A 24,942-nucleotide genomic window follows, 5' to 3' on the forward strand; every position below is an offset into this window, starting at 1 on the left:
AAATTATTATCGATAGTTTTTCTTTCTGCCCCACTCCTCCCCAGAGCAGCCATACCCACCAGTCCCCCATTCTCCCCTTTCCCCCTTTCCCGTCTTCATTAGCAGATGCGGAAAGGTATGATAAAGTCAGAGTAAATTTGTTATCTCATGTTTTGTACGGAATTGGCAGAAACTTTAATATTTTCATATTTCTAAAGGAAAAACAAACTACTAGTCTGACGAATTTATTCCCTAATGAAAATTGAAATATCAGCCTCAAAATAGTACTGTAAATCTTAGAATGTTTTTGTATTGGTGAAAATATAAACATAAGCTCACATTATGTCTTGAAATTTTGTTTTTACAGTCGACAATTTTCGACTAAAGTTTTGACTTTTTTGTTTGAAATTTCTAGGACGGAAATGTGTCATTCTAAGACTAACAGTACTATTTTGAAGTTTATATTCAAATTTCTAATATATTGAAAAAATTCCAAAACACATTGTGATTTGTTCGGAGAATAGAAATTAAGCATTTCTTTAAAAAAATGTATGTTATATAAGAAAATTTACAGGGGTCATTGTGGTGCATAACGGGGGACAAAAAATTCTCATAAACTGCGCATAATATAATAAACGTTAGACGACATGGCAGATTAGGGAAAAAATTCTCAAGAACTGCGCATAATTATATAATATTAGTTTGATGATATGGCAGATTTGAGAAACCTGAATTTCTGGTTTTCCCAGGAAATTGCACCATCCACCTGCAGAACTATCTAGAGTCATCTCGACCGTTCCACTTTGACAGGTAATTGTTATTGTAGCTAAAAATAGACATGACGTATTGAGGCAATATCGGGGAAAAATATTTCTAATGTACTTTTTAAAGAATTTTTTATTCAAATATTCTACGAAATTTTAGATGTTTTGTTGCGGTAAATTAAAGAATTAAATTTTGCTATATTTCGAAAAAAAAAAATGTACAGTGAAACTTAGCGAAAATACATATTTATAGAAATTAATATTAGTTTTACCTTTATTGAGCCTCAAGTACCAGCGGAAGTTGCGCAGAAGTCGTAAAATTGAACAGATCTAAATCATTATTTACTAAGCAATTTAGACTCAAAGTCACGAGACAGCCGGGCGGTTGACATAAAAACCTCGAATTTTACATTCAGAATTCAGAACTAACTTTTCTTTCGAACGGATAGCAGACCCTTACAACTTTAAATATCAAAATAACGAAGTGTCATTTGTAAAATCGGTGAAAAATTTATCGAAATTAGAATTTTAAATTGTGAAGCGAAGGAAAACAAAAACCAAAATGTCGCAGATGGTAGTAAAAGCCTATTTTCAACGGAGACCAGAGGAAAGTTTGGAAATCAGGCGATTTTCTGTCCCTATCGATGCCTCTTCAAGTTATGATTACTTGTTTAAGAAGGTTGCTGACGTTTTCCCCAATCTCAGTCGAGGAAATTTTAAGATTTATTGGAAAGGTATGTAAAGTTTCTTTGACATTCTTGTTTTTTTTGTAATGTAAGAATATATTTTAGTAATTTCCTGAGAAAATATTAGAAATGAAATAGAAGCTTAATAATTGAATATGTCGTTTCTAGTTTCTAATATTTTAATCATAGAATCTCAGTTGTTAAGTAAAGCTGATTCAGTACTGTACATAGTCTTATTAAAATAACGATCTTAAATTCTGAATAATAATATGTTGATAAAGCCTTGAAGCAATGATAGAAATTTGATTGAAACTTGTAAATTTCTGACTTTTGAAATGTTCACAGCATAAAATATTTACACTAACCCTAAATCCACTTAGATTTTTGATTATTTATCTTATACTGTATTTTTGTGTTTCTAGACCCAGAACAAGAGTTGATAGTTTTATCCTCTGATGAAGAATTACTGGAAGCTCTAGGCTACGTAGAAAATGGAATATTAAAGGTTTTTGTTAAAGAGAAAAAGACTGGTAAGTAGAGCCTAACATATTAAGGTGTTCAGAAAGAGTGGGGCCTTGCTGGCATTATCAGTAGAACTGTTTCTTTTAGGGGATATTAAATTGGGAAGAAAGTCTTGAAGTTACATTTCAGAAATTATTGTAAATAAATTGGGAATATTTTTCTAGATCAAGACAATTGCCATTCGTGTTAAAAATAGATCATTTATTGAAAATTCAAAATTTTTGAAAATTATTTTAGCAGAAGAAGAAAGAGAACAAGAAGAACAGAATGGAGAACTTCACCCCCATGTTGTCTGTGATGGATGTGAAGGGCCAGTCTATGGGGTCAGATATAAATGCTGTGTGTGCCCCGACTATGATCTGTGTGCCTCTTGTGAGGGTAAGGGTCTCCATACCGAACATGATATGTTGAAGATTGCCTCACCCCGACATGCTGGTGGACGATATGTAAGTATATTTAATTTTTGTATACCCACATTAATGGAGGGATTGGCTGGGCTGAGTCATATGCTAAATATAGATAGTTAGATAGATGGAAGGCCATGAAAGGATTTGAAATGTATATGGAATTGTTTCCCCCTAAAAATAGATATTTATCATTCAGTATTGATATTTATAATGCTGTTGTTTATAAAATAGTAATACCGGTACCAATATTTATCTCAATTGTTCTTATTCTTTTAGCCTTTCGTTCCACCCCCTCATTTCCGTAGATGGATGAGACGCTTCATGAACAAGTGGCACACCAACCACCCTGAGGGTTGTGGATTTAACACTGGCAATGGGGAAGTCCCTGAAGAAACCATGGAGACTGACAAGACTGAGGCTACCCCTGGATCTTCAGGAGAGACTACTCAAACTAACGCCAGTGGTGAAAATACCAAGGAAGCAACCACTGAGGAAGGTAAAGATAATTCAGAAGAGACTACCGAAGAAGAAGATTATTTGAAGAAATGGGGAGACTGTATCACCAATATGATGGACCAGTTTGGAATTGACGTGTCATTCGAGACTGACCATAATGGCAGACGTAAATTTGGGGGATGTGGTAAAAAAGGTCGAAGAGGAAGACGTGGTTGTCCAACTGGATCTGGTTTCTACGGACCACATGGACATCATGGGCATCATGGGCCTCATGGACCCCATGGACCCCATGGACACCCACCTCCACCTTATGGACCACACGCCCATCAAGGACCTCATGGACATCCCGGTCCACATGGCCCACCACCACCAGGACCCCATGGACCCTTCATGGGATTTGGTAATGCTTTTGGACCAGGGTTTAGTGCCTATTTTGGAGGCCCAGCTGGACCTTGTGGATTTGCTGGACCCAATGTACGTCAAGGAGGGTGTGAGGAGAAGAAGGGCTGCCCCTTCCCAGGAGCAGGACGAAAATTGAACCCCACTGCTGGAGAAAAACCAACTGAAGCTCAGCCTCAACAAACTGAGCAGAAGAAGGTAATTATTGCTTTGTCTATAGGCTTTATGGAGGGAGGGGGCAGGCTCTATAGCATGAAAAACTTGCTTTGTAATCAGGGGAATGTAAACCAAAAGCAAAAATGGAGCTCATACTTAGGATGATGCAGATGGTAAAAATGGAAAACAAAATCAAATCTTTGAGTCTTCATTTTGAATTATACCTTGTATGTTAGCCATCACTTCCAAGTTAGGCAATTAAACACCTTAAGCTTATTCCTAATATTTTTGTCTCATATTTCCAGAGTTCTGCCGATTCCAGCCCTGATCGGGATAATGAATGGATGGTATTGGACCAAGATGGCGACATCATGCCAACTCCACCAACTGAGAGCCTGAGTAATCTGATACTGACAGAGAAACAGCGAGCTGAAGAATCCACTGCTTCAGCTAGTACCACCGCTGAGAAGATCCAACCTACTACTCCTGTAGTTAAACCAAGGAGTGACAAGGAAACAACTGATGGGGCTACTCCTATAGTGACCAAACCTCCAGCTCCTGCCCCCACTTCTAATCCACCCCACCCTGGTAAGTGAAAACATTCTGTGACCTTTTTATCCAGTTGCTTTTTGTCAGTGGTATTCTCAAATGACTGCTTCAGATTTCATTGGTTTATCGAGTAGGCAGTTGCTATTGCTGTTTCTGGCAGAATTTCCCTGATTGCACACTGTCCTTTGGTTATTCTGGAGCAGAAAAGGAAAATATGGACTACTTATCATTTCTATTGGTCTGATACTTCCTCTTAGCAATAATTATTATGGCAAAATTTCCCCAATAGCTTACTGTCACTAGCTTAATATGGAGCATATCAATAACTCTTAATAATTCAGCCAAAAGATAATTAAGGCCAAAATTTCCCTCGTTGCACACTGTGCTAAAACTTTAATAATACTAATAATATTCACTTGAATATTTTCAGATCCCAGAATTCAGCAGGCCTTGGAGCAGATGATGTCGATGGGATTCAATAATGAAGGTGGCTGGTTGACTGGTCTACTGGAAGCGAAGGAAGGCGATATCAGTCAAGCTTTAGACTCGATCAGACCAGTTGATCGTAGAGTCAATGGAGGTTATAAAGCTTAGATTCACCAAAGTTGACCAATCAAAAGAAATCATATTTATGACCCATATCCCATATACCAATTTATTTTGAATTTTTGAAATTTGGTTTTGGTGTTGTAACTGTATAATGATTATTATTGTTAATTAATGCTTCACTTTGATCAATTTGACAGATTTTGCTTAAATTTTGAGGGAATTTATGTAGCATTGAACAAAAGGATTCTGTTTTTCTTTTTTGATACCATTTTTGATAGTTTTTTTTTTTAATTCATTATTTTGGTATAATAGTTGTTTGTATGAAAATTTTTAAGTATCGTTATTTATGGACTCTTTCATGTAGTTTTGCTTTGGTCAATAGATATTGCTTTTGTGTAAAATACATGCTTTTAATTTTGTTAATATTTTGGAATCACTTAATGGTATTAATTTGGGCTTTCATGGTTTTAAGAAATTAATCTTGGAAAATTAACTGTAAATGAAGGAATTAACCAAGAATAATTATGTTATATTTTGATTAAGAATATGTAAATTATAGATTTACTAAAGAACAATTTCTAAAATTGAAATTTATGATATAAGAGAAAAATTGTGGAGTCTTTAATGTTTAAGAATATTTGGAAATTTAATTGTTAAAAAATTTGATCATGTTGATTTAAATTTTATATTGAAAATATGGGATCATATTTTTGGAGTTTTTTCTTATTTAAGTTATATGGGAATTTAATGTTTTAGATATTGATTATTTATAATGGTGAATCTAATATATATTATTGTTATTTCTATGTGATACAATAAAGATGGGTCTATAATTACTAACTTCTTTATTAATTAGCTGAGTGTGTATCAAGAGGCATTGTGTCCAAACCACACTCGCATTTGTCCTACCAGTATTTGGGATACCATGATCAAGTCTATCAGCAAGCTAGCTGGTCCTTAAAAACCTATTGAAAATGAACTTTCTGGATTATCTCATCACAATGTTCAAGGCATTACGTCTTCAAATACCTCTACTGCAATGACACGCTTTCTTGTTTCAGGGTCAGCTATTTGATTGGATTTAATGCCAATGAAGGCCCTTATTTTTACATGCATAATTATCTTTTACAGTCTTTCTGTCAAGGGCTCATATTGGCTGTATTAGCTAGAGATACAATCCAATCAAATCGCTGCATTCACAATCTTCCATGAGTCTTGCTGGCCATTGCAGTCTATGTATAAGATGTGTATTATCTTGACCATTGTGATACCTACTGATTGGAAGAAGACTTATTCAAGGTCACCAGCATTCTCGTTCCTTAAGAGATAACCTCTGATCATCATTTGATCGATGTAACCATGATGTGATGTCATTCCAACGTTCTGACTGCTACAGCCTTTCAATTTCAAATTACAGTTGGTCTTTATCCACAAAAGATTTTCTCAAAAATTATATCCTCAGAAGTTACTAGATATATTATTTTATCAACAAATTCTTCATATATACAAAAATAAATATTGTTAATCATACACAAACTATCACAGGGGGGCAGAGGGAGTATAAATATATATTGGGGGCAACAAAGGCCTTGGGGGAGGGGATATAAAAATACATCAAGGGAAGCTATATTGAATATAAAACTATATCACAGAATCACTGCAAGATTACTACAATAGGCTAGACTGATATAAGCTAATATCACTAAATAAATTATTTACATACAAATTATTTTATACAAAGTTTTAATACCACATATTTTCAATGTTTCAATTCAGACAAAATCTTTAATTTTGAAATTGATCGATGCTTTGCTTTTAAAAAAAGGCTGTGGCTATGCACACCCTGACCATCCCTACCCAACAGAAGGACCTTAATAGCATTTTTGATCATCAAAATGGCTTCATGGATAAAATGACCTTTCACCTTTCCAGTTTCCATGAAAATAGATTCCCATGAATAATTGATAATAATTTCATGAACAGATTATTGCTTTGGGTGGCGCTCGATTGGTGAGTTCTGCCTGTTCCAATTTAGAATTCTGTCTGCACTTTTATTTTCTTCGGCACACTTGGAATGCATTCTTTTTTATAACTTTTTTCATTGAACGTCCTGTTGATTTCATGAATCCCAAACGTGCAGAACTTGCCAATCGAGCAGGCCCCACTGATCTATTCTCCAATACTAGATTCTGTTGTTATAGTAATAGTAGTACCAGCAGTTACTTCCCTTTCTGTATTTGGATTGACTTCTGCCACGTCTTCCTGAGACTCAAAAGAATTATTGGTTGAGTCTCGTTCTAGTTCTGGTTCTTCCACGAGTTTTTCTGGCTCACTGACAGGCTCTGGCGCGGATTCCTCTTCTATTGGTTCTGAAAATAATGCAAAGCTTTACAGTGCTGCTGATTTGGCTCTCTTTTCCAGACATGTCCGACAGAATAGATCAAATGTCCATTTTTGGCAAGGTTCTGTCGGACGTCAAGCATCGGTTGGATAAAAACTGTCTGTCACAATCTGAAACAGTCTTACTCTTAGATCTTAAACTAATGGTGTTTAAATGGAGTTGTAAATACTACATTACAGTGTATGATACTAAGCCTGACAGACTTATCTGTGCCTGAATGCCAATCAGTGTGCAATGTGGGAGAAATCCAGCACAGTCACATTAGTTTACCATTTTACGATCAGAAATCATTAAAATTAGAAATACAGTTAAAACTGATACAATTAATAATCTAAACTCCTAAAAAATGCAGATGACTTACTGGGTTCTGGGAAAGGTTTATCGAATTCATCCGTCCTGGAGCTCTTCCAATCTACAATTCTTTCTATAGATGGTTGACTGATATCTACTAGATGAGCTCCGAACCCAGCCATCATACGATGAGCCATTGAAATTCCGTACTGGACTCTGTTGGTATTAATAGATACTGTTTCTCCTAATGATCGACTGATGTTGTACGCTTTACTGAAATATTCGGCAGCCTCTTCATATTTACCCTAAAATAGAAAAAAATACTATTAGAACCTAATATTTTTAGGGTATCCTGTCCAAAGAATTTATTCATTTCCTGTTGGACTCTTAAGCCAAGCTCAGGTGAAACAGGCATTATCAACATAACATGAATGTCATATGGCTCAGTTTATTAAAGGGTTAAGGGATTTTTGTTCAGATCACAAATCCTTCATATTAACAAATAAACCATCATTCTCAACTTACCAGTTTATTATACAACTTACCAGTTTATTATACAACTTACCAGTTTATTATACAACTTACCAGTTTATTATACAACTTACCAGTTTATTATACAACTTACCAGTTTATTATACAAGTTACCAAGATTGTGACAAGCTTTACTTAATTCTGTTTCTTTTTTAGATCGTTCTGCTGTTTCTACGAACTGTTGTAAATAATGTATACTCTCTTTTACCTCCCCTTTCCTGCAAATAATAAGAATTATCAAAGACGATGCCAATATTTTTCCAAGGTTTCAAATATCATGGCTTTGCTTGAATGAATATTCTCATATGCATATAAGTAGGACATGAAACTCTATTTCATTTTAATACAAAGGAACATTCTGTAGATCCCATTCTAAGTGTTTGTACATCTATCAGGAACAAACCAAAGCAAAAAGTGTCCTTAATCAGAATGTCAATACTTACCTAGAGTAAGCTTTAGCAATGGCATCACAAGCTCGTCCGATTCCCTCATCATCTTCCGCACGTTTACACGTCTCCAGGAAATGATTTAAATGCTGAAAAAGAGGGGAAGCTATGTATTTAACTAAATCATGATCAATAAGTCATATTTCCAATAACAAGGATAACATTGACATATATCTATCTGAATATTATCCATAAATAAAAGTTTAAATGCGAACAGACTCAACAAGCTATCTTGGACATTTTCAAAGTATGAGATCAAGAAAATTAAAAAAAAGGAAATGAAAGAAGTCTATAACAATTCTGGATCACTGATGATGACTAGCCCTGTGTCAATTTATAAAAATGTGAAATCTTACCAATAGAGCTGTTTCCCCATCCCCATTTCTTTCATAGGCCAGACCTAATTCATAAGCTGCCTCGCCTTCTAGCTGACGGTCACAACCTACAAGGGGAAAATACAAAAGTTATATGGTCATCAGATAAGCAACTATAAACTTATTTTAATATACCAAAATCAGGGCTGTTGACTTGGCCTTATTTGCCAGACATGCCTGACTGAACAGCTCAAAGTTTGAATTCTCAATATAAACTTACTTCACCGTCATGGTTCCACATTGTATGCAGAGAATATGGAAAGAGCATCTCCAAAATCTGATATTTTTACCCTAGGTTGTGGTTAACCCTGTTTCATAATTACAAGAAACATCTATATACCTGCGCAGCTTGTGAAATGGCCAAGCGAGTTATATAACTTAAGAGTTCAAAAGGTCTAAGTGTTTAAAAGGTCACCTTGATTTTTCTGAACCTTCAAATAAAAAACTTACTTTCTTTGGCTTTGTTAAAAGCTTTCAGTAAAAATTCCAGAGACTGTTCGGGATCAGAATCCTGTAATTCCTGTCCAATGACAGAATTAATATGATACAAATTGATACAGGCATCACGATGGAACGTGACGTCGTCCTTCATCCAGTCGTCATGGTTACACGATAAATTATAATACAATTCAAAATGTTCAGCAGCTTCGAAATATCGTCCTGAAAAACAAGGTGCTGTGAAGGTGACATCTACTGGGAAACGTGTATCTTCACAATGTCAAGCTATTACGAACTGAGTCTTATATCTGGACTTCATTAGCTACTTTTCATGTATCTCAGAAGTTTGTAAATGCAGCGATTTGATTGGATTGGAGAAAATACAATCAAAAAGAAGCCACGACAGAAAGCCTGTAAACCAGAAGCCATAATGTTTAGTCTTTTTGTCAAGGGCTATATTCACTAGCGTACAATCCAATCAAATCGTTGCAATCCCTGATTAGGAGAAAAAAGCCCAATGAAGTATTGAGAGTTGGTTATAACTTGACATTGTGAAGATAAGGAACATGAGGTCAATACGAAATTTCTATCTAATAAAATTAAAAAAACATTCCTTTCAATTCTAAGGCCAGCATAAACTAACATTCCCAATTATGGGCTTGTGAATTCTGAAAAATCTACAAAGAGGGAACATTTATCAAAATATATAGAATATTGTGAAATGAGATTCTTTTGTGCTTCACATTTAAACAACTAAACAAGCTCTACCAAACATCAAGATTTTCATTCTAGGGTTTCCATATTTAAAATCCTACTAAAGCAATTTTAAGAATATTTCGTAAGCAGACTCCGAAACAAAAAATTCTACAATACAAATTTGTCATATTGTGTGTAACTAAATTCCTAAATCAACACATTTACGACAAAATTGCTTGTAAAATTTTTAGATACAAAGTCTTGCAAGGCTGCCATTTTTTTAAACTTACCACTTTTTTCCAGTGCAAGACCGACGTTCCGTTCTCCCTCAGCCTGGAGTCGTCCACCATCTGACTTAACGTTGGTACTGGTAGAGAGACATGTCGTATAAAAATGATCAGACAACCATTTGTCTCCAGAATCTTCAAAATACACGGCTAATTCATATCGGGCGTTATAAACTTTCTCAAACTCTCCTATAATAGTCAAGATAAAGATAAAATAGCAGGAGGACTTACAAATAAAGAAATAACCGAGACAATTCTTTATGTGTAGGGTTTCGAAGGTTCTCCAGGACCCTGTATACAAGATAGTCCTTGCCCAAACCTCTCGGCCATGATCTTTCCTGGATTATCCGTACCATTTAATTATGAAGAAAGATGACTTCATATTTATGGTCACGTCACCAGACTTTCATAGATTGACTGAGGATAGAACTGTCCTACAAATTCCCTTTACAAAACACTTCTCAAATTTTATGGAACTCTGTTAAACAGGCAATTCTTTCCCTTTGTAAAATGATAGGAAATTTGAGAGTCGGGGGCCAAAGCCGGGCCAGTGTCAGGTATTGCCCCCTCCACTGAAGAAACGTGACTGTCATCAAATGATTCAAAAAAATACCTTTTCTTTCAGCAGTTTCTGCTTCTGTGAGATATTTCTGTAACATATCTAATTTTTCCTCCTCGTCTATGATCATGACTTGTGTCCACATGACAGACTCGGGACCGGCCCTCTGTCTATCAGCCTCTTGTTGGTTAATCAGAGAAAATAACTCTTTAAATGATAAATGAAATCCAGCTGCCAACATGTCTAGACTAAGATTGTGTATGTAAGTATTTCTGTATCTGAAATCAAGATGGCCGATATTTATAACCATTGCATGTTCGTGAACATTTTTAACTCTAAACAGCACCTGACGAATTTGGACAGTGACATTAATTTTTAGAATGTCTCAGTTAATATTGATGGTCCGCCATTTTTTTTTTTATTGATCACTGATGGTGAAAGGTGCTAACATGTGATGCATATGTTTAAAGTAGTGCTGGCATGTTATATTGGTGAATCGATGTATCGCGATATGTATCGTATTGTGGCATGATTGACGATACCCAGCACCAGTCAAAAGTAAGTATATTTTAAGTTTTTTATATAATTTAAGAAAAATAAGCAATGCGTTAATTGTAATCATGATCTATGAGTACCATTAACAATTTTAAAACTCATCAAACTTACTTCTGTGTGTGTGTTTTTGTTAACAATGGCTGCTCAGCACGTAATTTTACTCTTTTATTCATCAACTCCCGATCTGCTTTACCTTGAGGCTTGTTGACTGGTTGAAGTTTAAACACACCCCCTTTGATAGGTGGAATAGATTTTTGTTGAACATATTCTGTTGCTGGTGGTTGGTTAACATGGGTTCTTTGACCAACAATAGGTGGCAGAATGGCTGCCATTTTATTTTTCTGAAATTCGATGAACTTTGCAATCAATAAATGTTATCATACTAGTAGGACATAGGCTCTGGACTATTTTTACAATGATTTATAAGTCATGATGATAAATCAATGAAATGAAAGAAGTTTTAATTTTAAGTCTTACTTTTTAGTCATGATCATGATGATGACAAATTATATAGGGTAGGCCTATGGTACATTTATGTTAGGACTTAATTTTGAATTATTACCTAGATCTAACTACATTTTCTTTTTCTTTTTATGGCTTCTTACGTCTATGGTTTTTGACTCTTGCTTTTTTAGAATTTTTTGGCTCAGTTAGATTTAGATATTAGAAGTCAAATCAAAAGTAAATAATCAATTCAGGTAGCACGATGTCAACCAACATTGAAAACAAATATGATTCCAAATTTATCTGAAAAAATTGGACACTTACTTTATTTCACGTAAAAGATATAAAACTTCTCACATAAAAAAAGATTTACAAAACAAAATCGGCAGCCATTTAATAACGTCGCTTTGACAACATAGTCTCGCAGACGAAATCGTTTGTTGTTATTTTCTGAAACTATGATTTCAACTACTTGAAAAAAATTGATCATGTTTGAAAACTAATGTTAGATATCAAGTCATATTGACATGAGAAGTCATAGAGTCAACAATATGAAATGATCAGCTACAAAACAGTGAAAACACTCCTATATACACGTCCTTTTGGTCTATTTTCAAGATTGTGCCATAGACAAATTATCTGATTGTCTTATTTTCATTTCAGTCCTTTACCAGCAGAGAGATTTTCAACTGACCCCATGACGTTGCATACCATTAGATTAATCCAATATTGTAAGAAACTAAAACAGTTGATACATAGTGCTCAAGAAAGCGTAAGTTCTGTCATGCTTACAATGGCTAACATACAAATAGTGTCTAATCCTGCAAATGAGACATCATTCAAGTTGGGTTGTGCAGAGACTAAGGAAATATAACATGGAAAATGTGTTAAATTAGTCTGGTAGGATATCAACCAAGGAACTGCCCACTTTCCAATGCCCCCCATTTTACACTGCATGTGTAAAGTTAAAGTAGAAAATTTAACTCCTATTCTGGCTGTAAAAGTTTGCAGGTATGGTGATATTAATTCATTTAAGTTTATTTATTGTAGAAAGCGAACGATAGTGACACAACATACCCAGCAGCGCCACCTATTCCTGTGTTACCTGAAGTTAAAGAGAAACACAAACCACTGAAACCAATTCCATTCATCCCTCCCAATCATAACAGGTAAATGATTCATCTTTTTTTTTTAAAGAGAACTGTTTGTTTGTAATTTTGAAAAAATATCATTCTGTCACACTAAGTCATATATAGTATAATTGTGAATATAATGCACACCTCTTCTAACCCTCAAGTAAATCTGGATAAAGCTCTTCCACTGTTACTGCCATTCTCTTTAGGTTCTATTTCTTAGAGCTCAGGGTAAATGATGTTATATTTCATTTAAATGCAATTGTCAATGTGTTGTCAGAGTTTTTTTTTATAATTTCAGTAAATTTGCTCAAGGTATTGGAGATCCACCTCCTGTAATAGATGAAATATCTAATCATATTTTACTGAGAAGATCTGTAGCTACTGTTTGTGCTCATACTGGATTTGATAGTAAGTTTTATTCATTGTAGATTTTCCTCATTGCACACTGTAAGATTTTATTATATCTAGAAGCTTTCCTGCACATAATGTTTTTTTTTTAAATTTTAAATAAGTTTATTTGACCCCTAATAAGTTACTAGAGAAAATCAATTTAGAATTAATACATAACCTAAAACATGATTTTATTCATGTTGTACACACTGAGTAACAACATGTTTCAGGTTCTGTTTTAATATTACTATATTGCTCTACAATTGATCTATTGTAAAAGTTGAAATATCGAAGAAAATAAGGCCCTCATTCAGTTCTACACTCCACTCTTGTAAATAGGTCGTGTCTTTTATTTCTTAGCGTCCACTGAATCAGTAGTTGAAACATTGACTGATATTTTAAACGAGTTTTATTTGAATTTCACACATCATTTACGAGCGGCCGCAGATAACGCAGCATTTAATTCTAGACTCAACTTTCCTGTAAGTATCAGTGTTTATTTTTATCTAAACAACAAAACATGAACTAATTTATTAAATATGTGTCTTCTTGGCAGACATATTTCAATTTTTATTTTTGATACATCCAATTTGGGGCTGACATGGAAAAAGGGTCTAGTTGTTAGGATGGGACAATGAAACTAAGCCCAGTGATAAAGCTGTGCAGTTTAATGCCACTTTACTGGAACAATTTCTCTCATTGCACACTGCATGATGCTGCTTATTTTGATCAGCACATTCAGAAAAGGTGTGTAAAACTCAATTCCTTTCATAACAGACCTTATCCTTGATTGCACACTGCATGGTGTAGCAAGAGAAATGTAGGATGTAAAACTCCATTCATTTCAATCCTAACCTTTTTATTTCCTAATCTGAATTTCGTTAATGATGTTTCCAGGATGTTATAGAGCAAGTTTATCATGAAATTGGTTTTGGTAGTATAACTTGTCTCCATGACTACTACCAGACTCGTGTTGTCAGATATCGTGAGAATCTAGAAAGACAGTGCCACCTGCTGGCTCAGGAATACGAGAAACTTCAGGAACCTTCTCAACAAAAATCATCTGCTTCACAACCAGATACTTTCCATGTCATCAGGTAGGATTTTTTCTATTTTATTCTTCAATTCTAATTGATTAGAGTTTATACCCGATGTTTTAGATACACAATCATCATCAGGAGAGCTATATACCCTAAGACATGTGTTTCAGATTCACAATCCTCATCAAGACAGCTCGTGCTGGACATCAGGGTTAACTTTAAGGCTTTATCAGCTTAAAATAAAAATTAAAGCAAATTGGAACTCCATAAATCATCATGGTCGTTTTGAAATTTCGGTGAACAATCTTCACCCCTTACCCCTGGTCTTTTTCTTCAGGATTAAAGAAGAAGCATGTTCTGAGATACAATTCCCTTCCCTAGATGATAATGATGAGGGTGGGGAAACAGAACATTTGTTACAATTAGATGGTGAGTAAGGGGATATTGAGGGGCAAGGGAGTGGGCGTTGTGGTTAAAGGGAGATATTGAGGGGTAAGGGAGTGGGCGTTGTGGTTAAAGGGGGATATTGAGGGGTAAGTTGTACTCATAAAAATTCACTCTCAAATGCCACTATTGCTAAATTATTATGGAAATAATACAAATGAACATTTGTAGGTTTGGGAAGTTTTGAGATAACAGTTGAACAAGAAACAACGTCTGGTTTAACAACAGAAGTGGAATCAAAATGGAGTCACGGAGGAAAATTGGAACATCAGGATAGCAAGTAAGTTTTTTTATTGTCATAGAATCAACAGCATAAAGCCGTGAATCGAAGAGGTGCTGCATCATTGGGTAAAAGGATCATTGAGTAAAGGGGTCAGTGAGTAAAAGGGATCATTGATTTAAAAGGATCATTGAGTAAATGGGATCAGTGAGTAAAAGGGATCATTGAGTAAAGTGGATCAGTGAGTAAAAGGGATCATTGAGCAAAAGGGATCAGTGAGTAAAAGGATCATTGATTTAAAAGGATCATTGAGTAAATGGGATCAGTGAGTAAAAGGGATCATTGAGTAAAGTGGATCAGTGAGTAAAAGGGATCATTGAGCAAAAGGGATCAGTGAGTAAAGTGGATCAGTGAGCAAAAGGGATCAGTGAGTAAAAGGGATCATTGAGCAAAAGGGATCAGTGAGTAAAGGGGATTAGAGAGCAAAAGGGATCAGTGAGTAAAAGGAATCATTGAGCAAAAGGGATCAGTGAGTAAAAGGGATCATTGATTTAAAAGGATCATTGAGTAAATGGGATCAGTGAGTAAAAGGGATCATTGAGCAAAAGGGATCAGTGAGTAAAGGGGATCAGTGAGTAAAAGGGATCAGTGAGTAAAAAGGATCAGTGAGTAAAAGGGATATCTGTACCCAATTACATATAAAATAATCCCTAAGTCTTCTTCTATCTGACTAATGACAACCAGTAACATCATGCAGTGTTCAATGAGGGGAATTTTGCCTTACTTGGTCACCAACACCTTGTAGTGCACGATAAGGGGAATATTGATATTATATTCTTTACAGGAGTAAATCTGAGTCAATAGACGAAACAGATGATCAAACCATAGAAACACCGGCCGATCATCTTAGTGATGGATTTATGTCCCCTGGTTCAATCCCAGTCACCGATATCTTATCGCCACCTTCTATCTCCCGTCCGAGTAAACCCAAGAAAAAGTAAGTAACCGCAAATTTTTGAAAGATGTTGAATCTTGATTTTTTGTTGACAAACTGATATATATAGTTATCAAATCTGCTTGAATTTATAGCTTAACATACCATACTCAAGGACAGAATTTAAATTTTTATTGCCGAGTCAAAGGCACCTATCAAACTATTTTGATCTTTGTTTCAGAAAAAAGTGAGAAACTGAAAGCCAATGAATGGAAAGTTGAAAAATATAGTTAACTCTAACCATCAACCAATGCAATGTGATTTGCAATCTTACAATGGGTAGAGTACTGACAACTAAGTTTGTAGCTGGTTGTACAGAAACATAATGCTACATTTGCTTAGCAGAGCTTGTATTTATATCACTACAGACAAATAAAGTCTCTAAAATATTGCCCTTGTAAAATCATTGTCATGATATTTAACCAAGGACCAGCTGGTAGACAGATTCCTTGACGACGTTAGTATTGAAACTTCTCTATGATTATTAAACTTGACTGAAGCAAAGCGCTGACTATAGAAACGTCGAAGCTAATTAAAGGGAAATAACTCTGTTATCACTATTTTGAATCAGACTACAATGGTTTAAAATAACTATGTTTGACATATATGTAGAAATTAAAGGACGACGACTCATTCGAGGTTAAGAGACTTTCCCACTCCGACCAACGACCACCACCATTTTTCGACGTTAAAAAGCTACTGAGGTCATATATAGTTTTCAATGGCTAACAGAGTGTGCTACATCCCATTATGGCCAAGACACAAAGTGTACATTTTTGGCACTCCTGTCGTTCTTCCTTCTATCGTCAAGGTTATAAGAAGTAAATCAGTAGAGCAGACTTTAACTATCTGACGTCTGCTGCTCATATTACCCCAGTAACCTAGTGACAGAAAAACTTCCCGCCAAATCAAACAACAACCTAACAACAATATTTTGATTGACACCTCTCATTAATTTTTATGGGTGTTTTGTTTCTGTTTTTAGTTACGTTCATTAAGTCTTCTGTTTACGTTCTCGTCACAAATAAACAGATAGCCCGAAACTCGTTACATTAGGCTTCAAGGTCAAATTCCGCCTTTTGTTTAAAACGGCTGTCCTTGCGGCTGTCCTTGAAGCAAGGACGTATCCTTGGACCGTAAGAAGAGGCCAGGATAATCGTAGCTAGTAGCCTCGTAAGACACAGGTGTTTTTCTTTTGCAGTACAATGTTGTAAATGGACCTTTGCGGCTTCATGATCAAGATTTTCTGAATTATACTTTTAGGTACACTTTCTCATGATGCTAAACTGCAGCTAGTTTGACTAGGTGTTTTTTTTTTGTTTGGATTGCCCACATTTGACTTTGTAGATCACCACTCCGAGTAAGTCGTAGCCTATGTACTTTTGTGGAACATTTTTTGAGAGGTCTAACTCGAGACGAAAACATCCATCAAAGTTAACAAGGCGGCTGAAGTTGATAAATTACTCCCGACCATATTTGGTTTCGAGTTCCACGGGATTTCAGTAGCCTAATAAAAATATTCCAGACCACATCTAATTCTTTCATCTCTAACAGCTGCCGCTTCATGCCATAGATTCTTCGTCAAATGAACATGATTAAAATCGACCAAAGTACAAAAGTGCCAGCAAATAGCCGTTATTGCGTCTAAGAGGGTCCTCCCCCAAGAAAGTTTTTGAAAAATTGATTTGATTTGGTGCATTCTGACACATATTTTTGGTCATATTCTGTGAAGTGGGGATACAAAGTATTTTTCAAATACAAATTGAAATCTTAACTGCAGCGTATCTTCTACTGTCGTTATGTCATAAAAATATTTCTGATTCAAAAACCACTGACAGGAAATAGAGATCTTTAAGATAATTAGTTGACAGAGCTGGTGTGATATACCCAACGGTCCACGATTTCCGTGAACATCTGCAAAACACTTTGTTTGTTCTGTTAGGAATTTTTTTCCAGTTGCATTCCTACACAGAATTATAAGAGAACGCCAACCATTCCTGTGTATATTGACAAAAAAGGAGGTTTTCCCGCGCATTTTCACTTCCGGTTGTGTATAAACGCCAATACTTCCCACTAACGTTGAGTCCGGACACTGTCTTTTGGAATGCAGTGGACTGAATTAGCGGCCCTAGGTGATGCATTGGATTGGCGTCTGCTTAGGCGATTTGGCGCCGTGAATGATAAGATCACGTGTTGAAATTTACTTCTGCTAATCCAGAAGTGAAATTTTTCTCAAAAATTGGTATTTCTGATTTTGGCAAACTTGATAATTGGTGGCCCATGGACTTAAGTGGGTTGGGGCCCTACCTCGAGAATTTCTTTTTTAACTTTTTTTTATCGTGTCAATAGCTACTCGTAATTGGGTGTTCAAATCATACAAAATGACAAAACCAGTAGCTCTAATGAGACAGCGTCACACGTGTGGGGGATATGAGAAACGACATTTTTCACGGTTGGGTGGTAAAAAATAAACAACGAGATACAGATGTAAGTCAGTTTATTAGTCAATCGTCGTGGTTGTTACTAAATACACTGATAGCTGGTACCAGATGTCAAACACAACTTGTCACTTGAAGTAGGGCAATGGTACTGGCTGTATTTGGCTTAGATTTGACTTCTTTCGTATATAATTATAGAAATATGCTTATCTAATTGTTATGGTGTCTAAGGCGTAACAGTCTAGGGGTGTGTCGGGGGGGGGGGGGGGGGGTTTCTTCTCGGGAAGAAATTCGAGTTTTTTGGGGGCCGTTCACAAAACATTACTAAAAGGGGATGGACAGGTACCATGTGGCGTATGGTGCAGGATGATCGAATGATAGAAGAAGCGAAACATGTCCGCACTCTTAGGCTAGTGTAGGCCTATTCACTTATATTGTCTACTGTTAAGATTATCTCATGCTGTACATCGCACCTCGTCGCACCGTAGCCATACGTATAGCCTATTCGCACTCATAGACAAAGAACTCGAACCAACGAAACAGCGAGCGGCAATCACAAACTCTCTCCAAAATCCTTACCCACAAAGAGTTCACACGAACGGTCTAAAGCTATTTGTAAGGGTTTTCATTATTTACCCACAAGTATAAGATTTCAACCGCTACGTTTATAACAATTAAACATAATAAACTTTTTAAAACCGTTATTTCAGAGCAAACATGATCAATACTTGGTGTAGAGTTACGTCACCTTTTTAACATCGTCTGGCGGGAAATGACACGTTTTGGATTACTGAAATGCAGAAAATTACATCACCTGGTGCGTGAAAACTGAAAACTGAAAACACTTTTAAGCTGCAGTAATTCACATAACCTCCATCGCAAGAGGTGACAGATAAAATTAGTTCGAACAACCTGCAAGTTCATCTTCACAAACTATTACAGAACTGTGTCCAGTACTTTGCAATACTGATGGAATACGTATTGTACACTAGCGAAAAGGCTACTGCCAATCAGAGCCCTCGACAGAAAACATTATGGTTTATTGATTAAATACTCGACTTTCTGTTCTGATTGACTGTATTTATCAGTATACAATCCAATCAAATCGCTGGATTTACAAACCTCCGCAATACAAGAACGGTGGTTATTGCAGTCAAGGTATAGACAAAGTTCGTTAGAGCTAGACTTTGTAAAGATGATCAAAATTCTGTCCGATGAAGGAATAAGACTAAGGCTACAGACTATTATAGGCATGACTTATTTGAACCACAGGCAGATTCTGGTTAAAAAAGCTCTTATACTATAGTATTTAGATGCTATAAGAGGTAAGAATTTCTTTTACTAGAATCTGGTGCCGGTGATTTTGACAAGATTTTGCCAAACTTCGAAAATTGAAATGAAATATAACTGTAGGCCCTATGATGGTAGACCTAACGTTTTTCATTTTAGACAAACATGTATGATTTCATTTTAAAAAATTGTTACGGAAACTAGTATTCAGTTGTAATCAAAAGAAAGACGGTTAAAAAATTAAGAAAAAATACCCCAAGTTATTAACCTATACGCAAATAAATGCACGAATTGAAAAGCATAGAAGCGAGACCAGTAAGAAATCAAGCCATAGGGCCTACATCAGATTGTAAATTCTATATAGTATTTCACTTTAGTAGTAGACTTTTACTTCTATAAATGGCCTTTAAAGATTTAACTTTAAACCCACAGGACTGCAATTAGATAAAAAAAAAAACAAGTTTAACATTAAAACATGTTTTTGTACATTATATTTCGACTGAATTATACAAATTTTCGTTATAATCGCTTGACTGAATTTCTTTAACCGAGAAAATGAATTATAATAACGCAGGCTCTAAGCTTGCTTTACTTTACAATTCTCAGTGGAAACGCGGTTTTTCTGCTGGCCTAAAATGTAATTCTTGTCTATTTCATTTTTGAACTAATCCGTAATTAATATTTACACGTAACAGATCACTCGACAGTTGGAAAGAGACAAAAAATACCAGGCTAATGCCACTCTCTTGGTAAAATTCCCTTCATTCCGTCCTGCATATATGATTTCTGTGAATAAATATTATGCAGATTAAACATCGTTTGTTAAATCATAATTAAACTAAATAATCGTTTCAGAAAAGCGTATCTTTTTATAGGTAACCTAAAGCTACCCACAAAATATTGGTTCGGTTACTGAAACGAAACATTTTATTATTATTATTATTATTTTATTATGACGATAGGTCATTAATTGGGAAGTTATTCACTCGGTCGTGGGAGTATTTTTTTTTTCAAATTAGAGTAATTAATATGGGCGAAGTCGGTGAGTCGAATTGAATCAGTAGACTCTAAGTGACTAGCTCAGTGGCCCTGACCCGATTATATACAGACCTTAGATTGGGTGTGGCACTACGGCTAACCGAGTGGGGCATGTTCACTCTTCTATAACTCCTGACGACAATGTGACCCACTTTGTCAACTTGACATTTGGTGCACAATTTAAAGGGATTCTAAAGAATGTGTGTCGCGGAAACTTCTATCATCAATTCCCATTTTCAGTCAGACGTCTGTGGTTTCCGCAATTCCACAAACAAAAAGTTTTTATGACGTCACTATCGCAAAGCTGCTATCGATAATAATATTAGCACCTTTGCGATAGTGACGTCATAAAACATTCAGTCAAAGTGGAATGGCAGGTCGCTTAATGGAAATTTGAAAGGGTGAAAATCAATGCTATCAATTTCCCATATACACGTATATTTTTGTTTTTTTAGAAAACCTCTTAATCCCTTTTATGTTTTGTTTCTCCATTGATTCGGTTGACACAACTGTAAATGTGAGTAAGATAACTCGGATAAGAGGTTTGACCAAGGATCAGATGGCTAAAAGGATCATTTTAATTGTTAAATTAGTTAACTTACAGTCAACATATCTATGATATTCCGCGATATTTAAAATGAAAATAAATACCCTCTTTATCGGATGTAATTATAATTATAATGGGTTGAGAATTCAGCCTCAAAGTGGCATAAGGTGTCCTGGAAGGATGAACATTGCATCCATCAAACAAATTATTTTAGTGGACAGGAATTTCTTTTTTTAAATAATTGAGGAAGAGTTTCTCTGGAACTTGCTTGGTTACATGAAGTCAGATATCTTGACGTCACATGCTTGGTTACGCCGATTAAATGGTGGTCGTGGGTTAAAATCTCAGTCGGGGTGTGAAAGTATGGGGACCTTGAATACGTCATCATAAGTCTTTTATCCCATCAACCTAGTTGTAAACGGGTAATGATAATCCGGGAATGATCAATGCTAAGAGGTATGGCCAGGGACTAGCTGATAGATATAGAATCATCGTGAACCTATGCTGTTATCCGTTTAAAAACATCAATAGTATTTTGTTTAAACAATTTAATAGAAAAATCTAATTCAAGATTTCAATATAAATACATATATATAAAATTCAATCATTCATTTCTTCATTCAAAAATCATGTTATCAATTCGTTGAAATCTGCGTTCAACTATGTCGTCTCCTTCGCTTTCCATAGCATACATTGCGTAATACAAATACGAACATAACGTATCTGTGCTTCCGAACATGCAGAAACAACGTTACGCAAAGTCACGTCACCGTCACAGAGGTGACGTTGTAAAATGGCCAAACGTTACGTGACACATCACGTTACGGGGGTTGACGTAGTAAAATGACGAAACGAAACACATTCACACAATAACAATCTACCCCGAAACAGATAAATAAAAAATATATAACCCATAGTGAAGTAGCCCACAAATCTCAGGTACCAAAAGGCACTTGAGTTCTCCCGTCGAATTGTATCGTTCGAAATCAAAGTTGTCAAATCATTCATACAAGTCTGATATGAAACAAATTTTCTCCGAGGCACATTCCTTTTTACTGGCAAAATAGAAACAGTCGTACACAAAGCAAATCCCATCTTTCTAAAGTTCAGTTTTAACAGTTTTGGCACAGTATGAGGGTACTATTGCATTGTATTGTCCACGTCACGTCAATTCATATTTATGACGTATTTTGCGTCACCCAACTTTAATAATGTCATTAAATTATGACGTCAGCCAGCGTCGTCATTTTAAATGGTAATGTCCTTAGCAACGTTAGAGTTAATGAAAACGTCATCAGCAACGTCATCTTTCAGACTTGAAGAACACCGGGTGTTTATAGAAGGCAATATATACGTAAAGCCCCTGATATAATTTCGCCCACGATTTAAACTCCCAAATACTGATGGTATATTTAACTTCCGGTTTTTCATAATCCTTGAATATCTATCCCGGCAGTCGCCAATATATTTCTGCTGACGTCAACAATGGTACCGCTGGTATATTTGATCATATCGATGTCTAACTCGGGGAAAGTATCAGTCCAATGGATACTCATGGTATCGTTCTGCCAGTTAAAAGACGCACCCGGTTTATTCTGCAGCAGACCTGAGCGGTAATGTGGCTGCCATGTTGGATGACAATTATGATTTAAACATTTCACTTGAAAATGGCGGTCGAAATTGACCAAGTCTGGATGTTTTTCGATTATTCGGTATGCTATAAAATGATCCACGTACCAAAAGGGGCTCAGTTTATGTTTTTGTAATGTAGATCTAAAACGCATCAAATATTCTGAATTTCGTTTTGACATCACAGCTCCGTGGTTCACTGAATCTGGCCAGCTGCCATGAAGATGCCAATCCGGGGAAACGACTACATCATAGCCGAAATAATGATCGTCAATTTTCTTTGTCCATAACACATTGGGGTCTTGATAAACGCCGCCATATTTTAACAAAATGGCCAATTTCATAATTCCGTTCGCGAGATGTTTGGTCATTCCAGATTTATCATGAAATGTTTCTGGATATTCGCGATACACAAACATAAAACGACTATCGTCCTTAATATTTTGCCACCATTTTCCAGACGGTTCTCGAACACCGTGTAAATATACTTTATGTAGTCCGGCCACGTAAACGGAACTGAGCATACTGAGATAAGTGATAAATTTGATTTCACACGTCTCCAGACAGATATAATGAGCGATTCTAGGAATGGGATTCCTTAGATTATGTTTTACCGCTATGTTCGTAACACCATAGGCAACAACACGCGCTAACATGCCAAACTTTGAGTTATCCTCCCATATGTCCCTTGGAAATAAAGATGACGTCACAGTCACGCAGATAAAATCGCCAGTAGCGTCATTTGCGTAAGTTTCTATGGGAACACACGGTTTTATTCCACCATGTTCATGTTTTCCAAGACTCAAGACAACTAAAAGTTCTTCCGTATTGGTAGGCTTCTTGAAACCTGCTCGCTTAGCAACGATGATGCCGTCTAGAAACTCGGTTGGATTTCGCGCCGTTACACCTGTTACTAACGGGTTAATGCGCAAGTGCACTGGAAAATCTACCCACAAAGCATCTTCCGGTACATATATTCCGCCATGTTGTTCTAGAATTTCTAAAACCAATAGATATCGTTCTGCTCCTCTTCTTGGACACGAAGCGTTCAATTGCCTTGGCAACAGATGATCGATTTCTTGTAAAGTTTGATTAAACCACAAGTAATAACCCTCGTCATCGACTTCCGGTAAGTTTTCATAATAGAAAAATATTTTATCCGGTTTCGCGGCGCGGTTAGCACTTTTTATCGCCAAGTAATGTTTATATTCAAACGCCCTTTTACCACACCAAATATAATGGAGAGTGGCGGGGGCAAGGTCGGGTCGAAGGTCAAGGTCGTCAACGTCTTCTTCAAGTGGATTTGGCGGCATATTGATGGCTTTTGGTGCCCTATCCACTCCCTCGTTTGGTGCCACATTTAAAAGTACTCGATTATCCGGACTGTATTCAGTTTGAGCCTGGATTCCATTTTGATTCAGGTAATATACACCGAATAAACAAGTGATTGCGATCGCCCAGAGGATCGCATGTCGGGACCGGTGATGACGTGTGCGAAGTCTGTTGAACCAACGAAAACACCTCATGTTACCAGATTCTGAAAAGAGACAAAATAATACTTCATTAGCCTTATCCTTTTCAATTGGCTCTCTTACTTTGAAAATGCGTCTTAAAGGAAAATAGTCACCCCCAAAAGGTACTTCCCTCACATTTCAACATCAGCTGTCCTGGTTAGGATTTTATATCTGAAACTCGTGTCAGCAGCATGAAGTTGAGCTGTTGTACTGTACTTAACATTAAATCAATCACTCATATCCATTATCGATAGCAATAGTCTATGTTTCTCCCACGAATTGAATTGAATAGATTTAAGCTGCTAATATGGTCAATTTCGTGAGAATTTTATCCTTTATCCCCAGCATTAGTATCAAAAGTCATTTTGGTCGAAAATTGGGGTCAAATCAGTTAACTAAATAGGTAATTGCATTTAATTGCTGTACTATTGAAAATAAGTTTTGGAGTCTACAATTTACAGTGGTATAGAATACATTTCAATCACATTTAAACCAATTAAAGATATTGAAAAGACGTCTGCTGGCCTGTGTACGCGTATCTGTTGGACACTGACTGCTTGTGTTTTGCTTACATGGTACTTGCGATAGTGACGTCATCATATATTTGAATTGCAGGTACCACAGACTTTAGATGACGAATCTGAAGGGACCATAAAGAAGGCAAATGTGCCCTTGAATCCCTTTAAGATCTAGATCTAATCTTCCGTCTCGTAATAATCCACAGTACAAAACAAGATACGAAATCTGGAGATGTAACCTGACAGATTGAGTGA

At 36.0% G+C, this 24,942-nt stretch overlaps 4 protein-coding genes across 4 annotated transcripts in view; 2 read left to right on the top strand and 2 right to left on the bottom strand.

The window, feature by feature from the left end:
• Positions 1-4,344: 4,344 nt before the first annotated feature.
• On the top strand, positions 4,345-4,512 carry LOTGIDRAFT_125198 (hypothetical protein; the record flags this gene model as incomplete). Its single annotated transcript, XM_009061550.1, has 1 exon — positions 4,345-4,512. A coding segment is annotated over one exon (168 nt), but the record flags the coding sequence as incomplete, so codon positions are not given.
• Positions 4,513-7,191: 2,679 nt separating this feature from the next.
• On the bottom strand, positions 7,192-11,377 carry LOTGIDRAFT_125277 (hypothetical protein; the record flags this gene model as incomplete). Its single annotated transcript, XM_009061551.1, has 8 exons — positions 7,192-7,464; positions 7,785-7,908; positions 8,134-8,225; positions 8,493-8,578; positions 8,961-9,170; positions 9,935-10,120; positions 10,545-10,768; positions 11,157-11,377. The coding sequence occupies 8 exons, from the start codon at positions 11,375-11,377 to the stop codon at positions 7,192-7,194; spliced, it is 1,416 nt and encodes a 471-aa protein (XP_009059799.1).
• Positions 11,378-12,186: 809 nt separating this feature from the next.
• LOTGIDRAFT_165034 (hypothetical protein) lies at positions 12,187-15,947 on the top strand (the record flags this gene model as incomplete). The annotated part of the gene is made up of 9 exons (XM_009061552.1): positions 12,187-12,261; positions 12,540-12,658; positions 12,924-13,033; positions 13,376-13,497; positions 13,913-14,112; positions 14,393-14,484; positions 14,671-14,779; positions 15,564-15,716; positions 15,809-15,947. 9 exons carry the CDS (start codon positions 12,187-12,189, stop codon positions 15,945-15,947), a joined length of 1,119 nt encoding a protein of 372 aa, XP_009059800.1.
• A 6,506-nt stretch (positions 15,948-22,453) lies between these two features.
• The window catches only part of LOTGIDRAFT_165035 (hypothetical protein), a gene marked incomplete at both ends in the record, with an annotated part of 2,878 nt that continues 389 nt past the window's right edge, over positions 22,454-24,942 (bottom strand). The window contains one exon of the mRNA XM_009061553.1: positions 22,454-24,192. Within this exon, the coding sequence (XP_009059801.1) occupies positions 22,454-24,192 (1,739 nt within the window). The remainder of the gene's footprint in view (positions 24,193-24,942) is intronic.

This window comes from Lottia gigantea (genome assembly GCF_000327385.1).
Source record: "Lottia gigantea unplaced genomic scaffold LOTGIsca_49, whole genome shotgun sequence".
Taxonomy (NCBI): domain Eukaryota; kingdom Metazoa; phylum Mollusca; class Gastropoda; family Lottiidae; genus Lottia; species Lottia gigantea.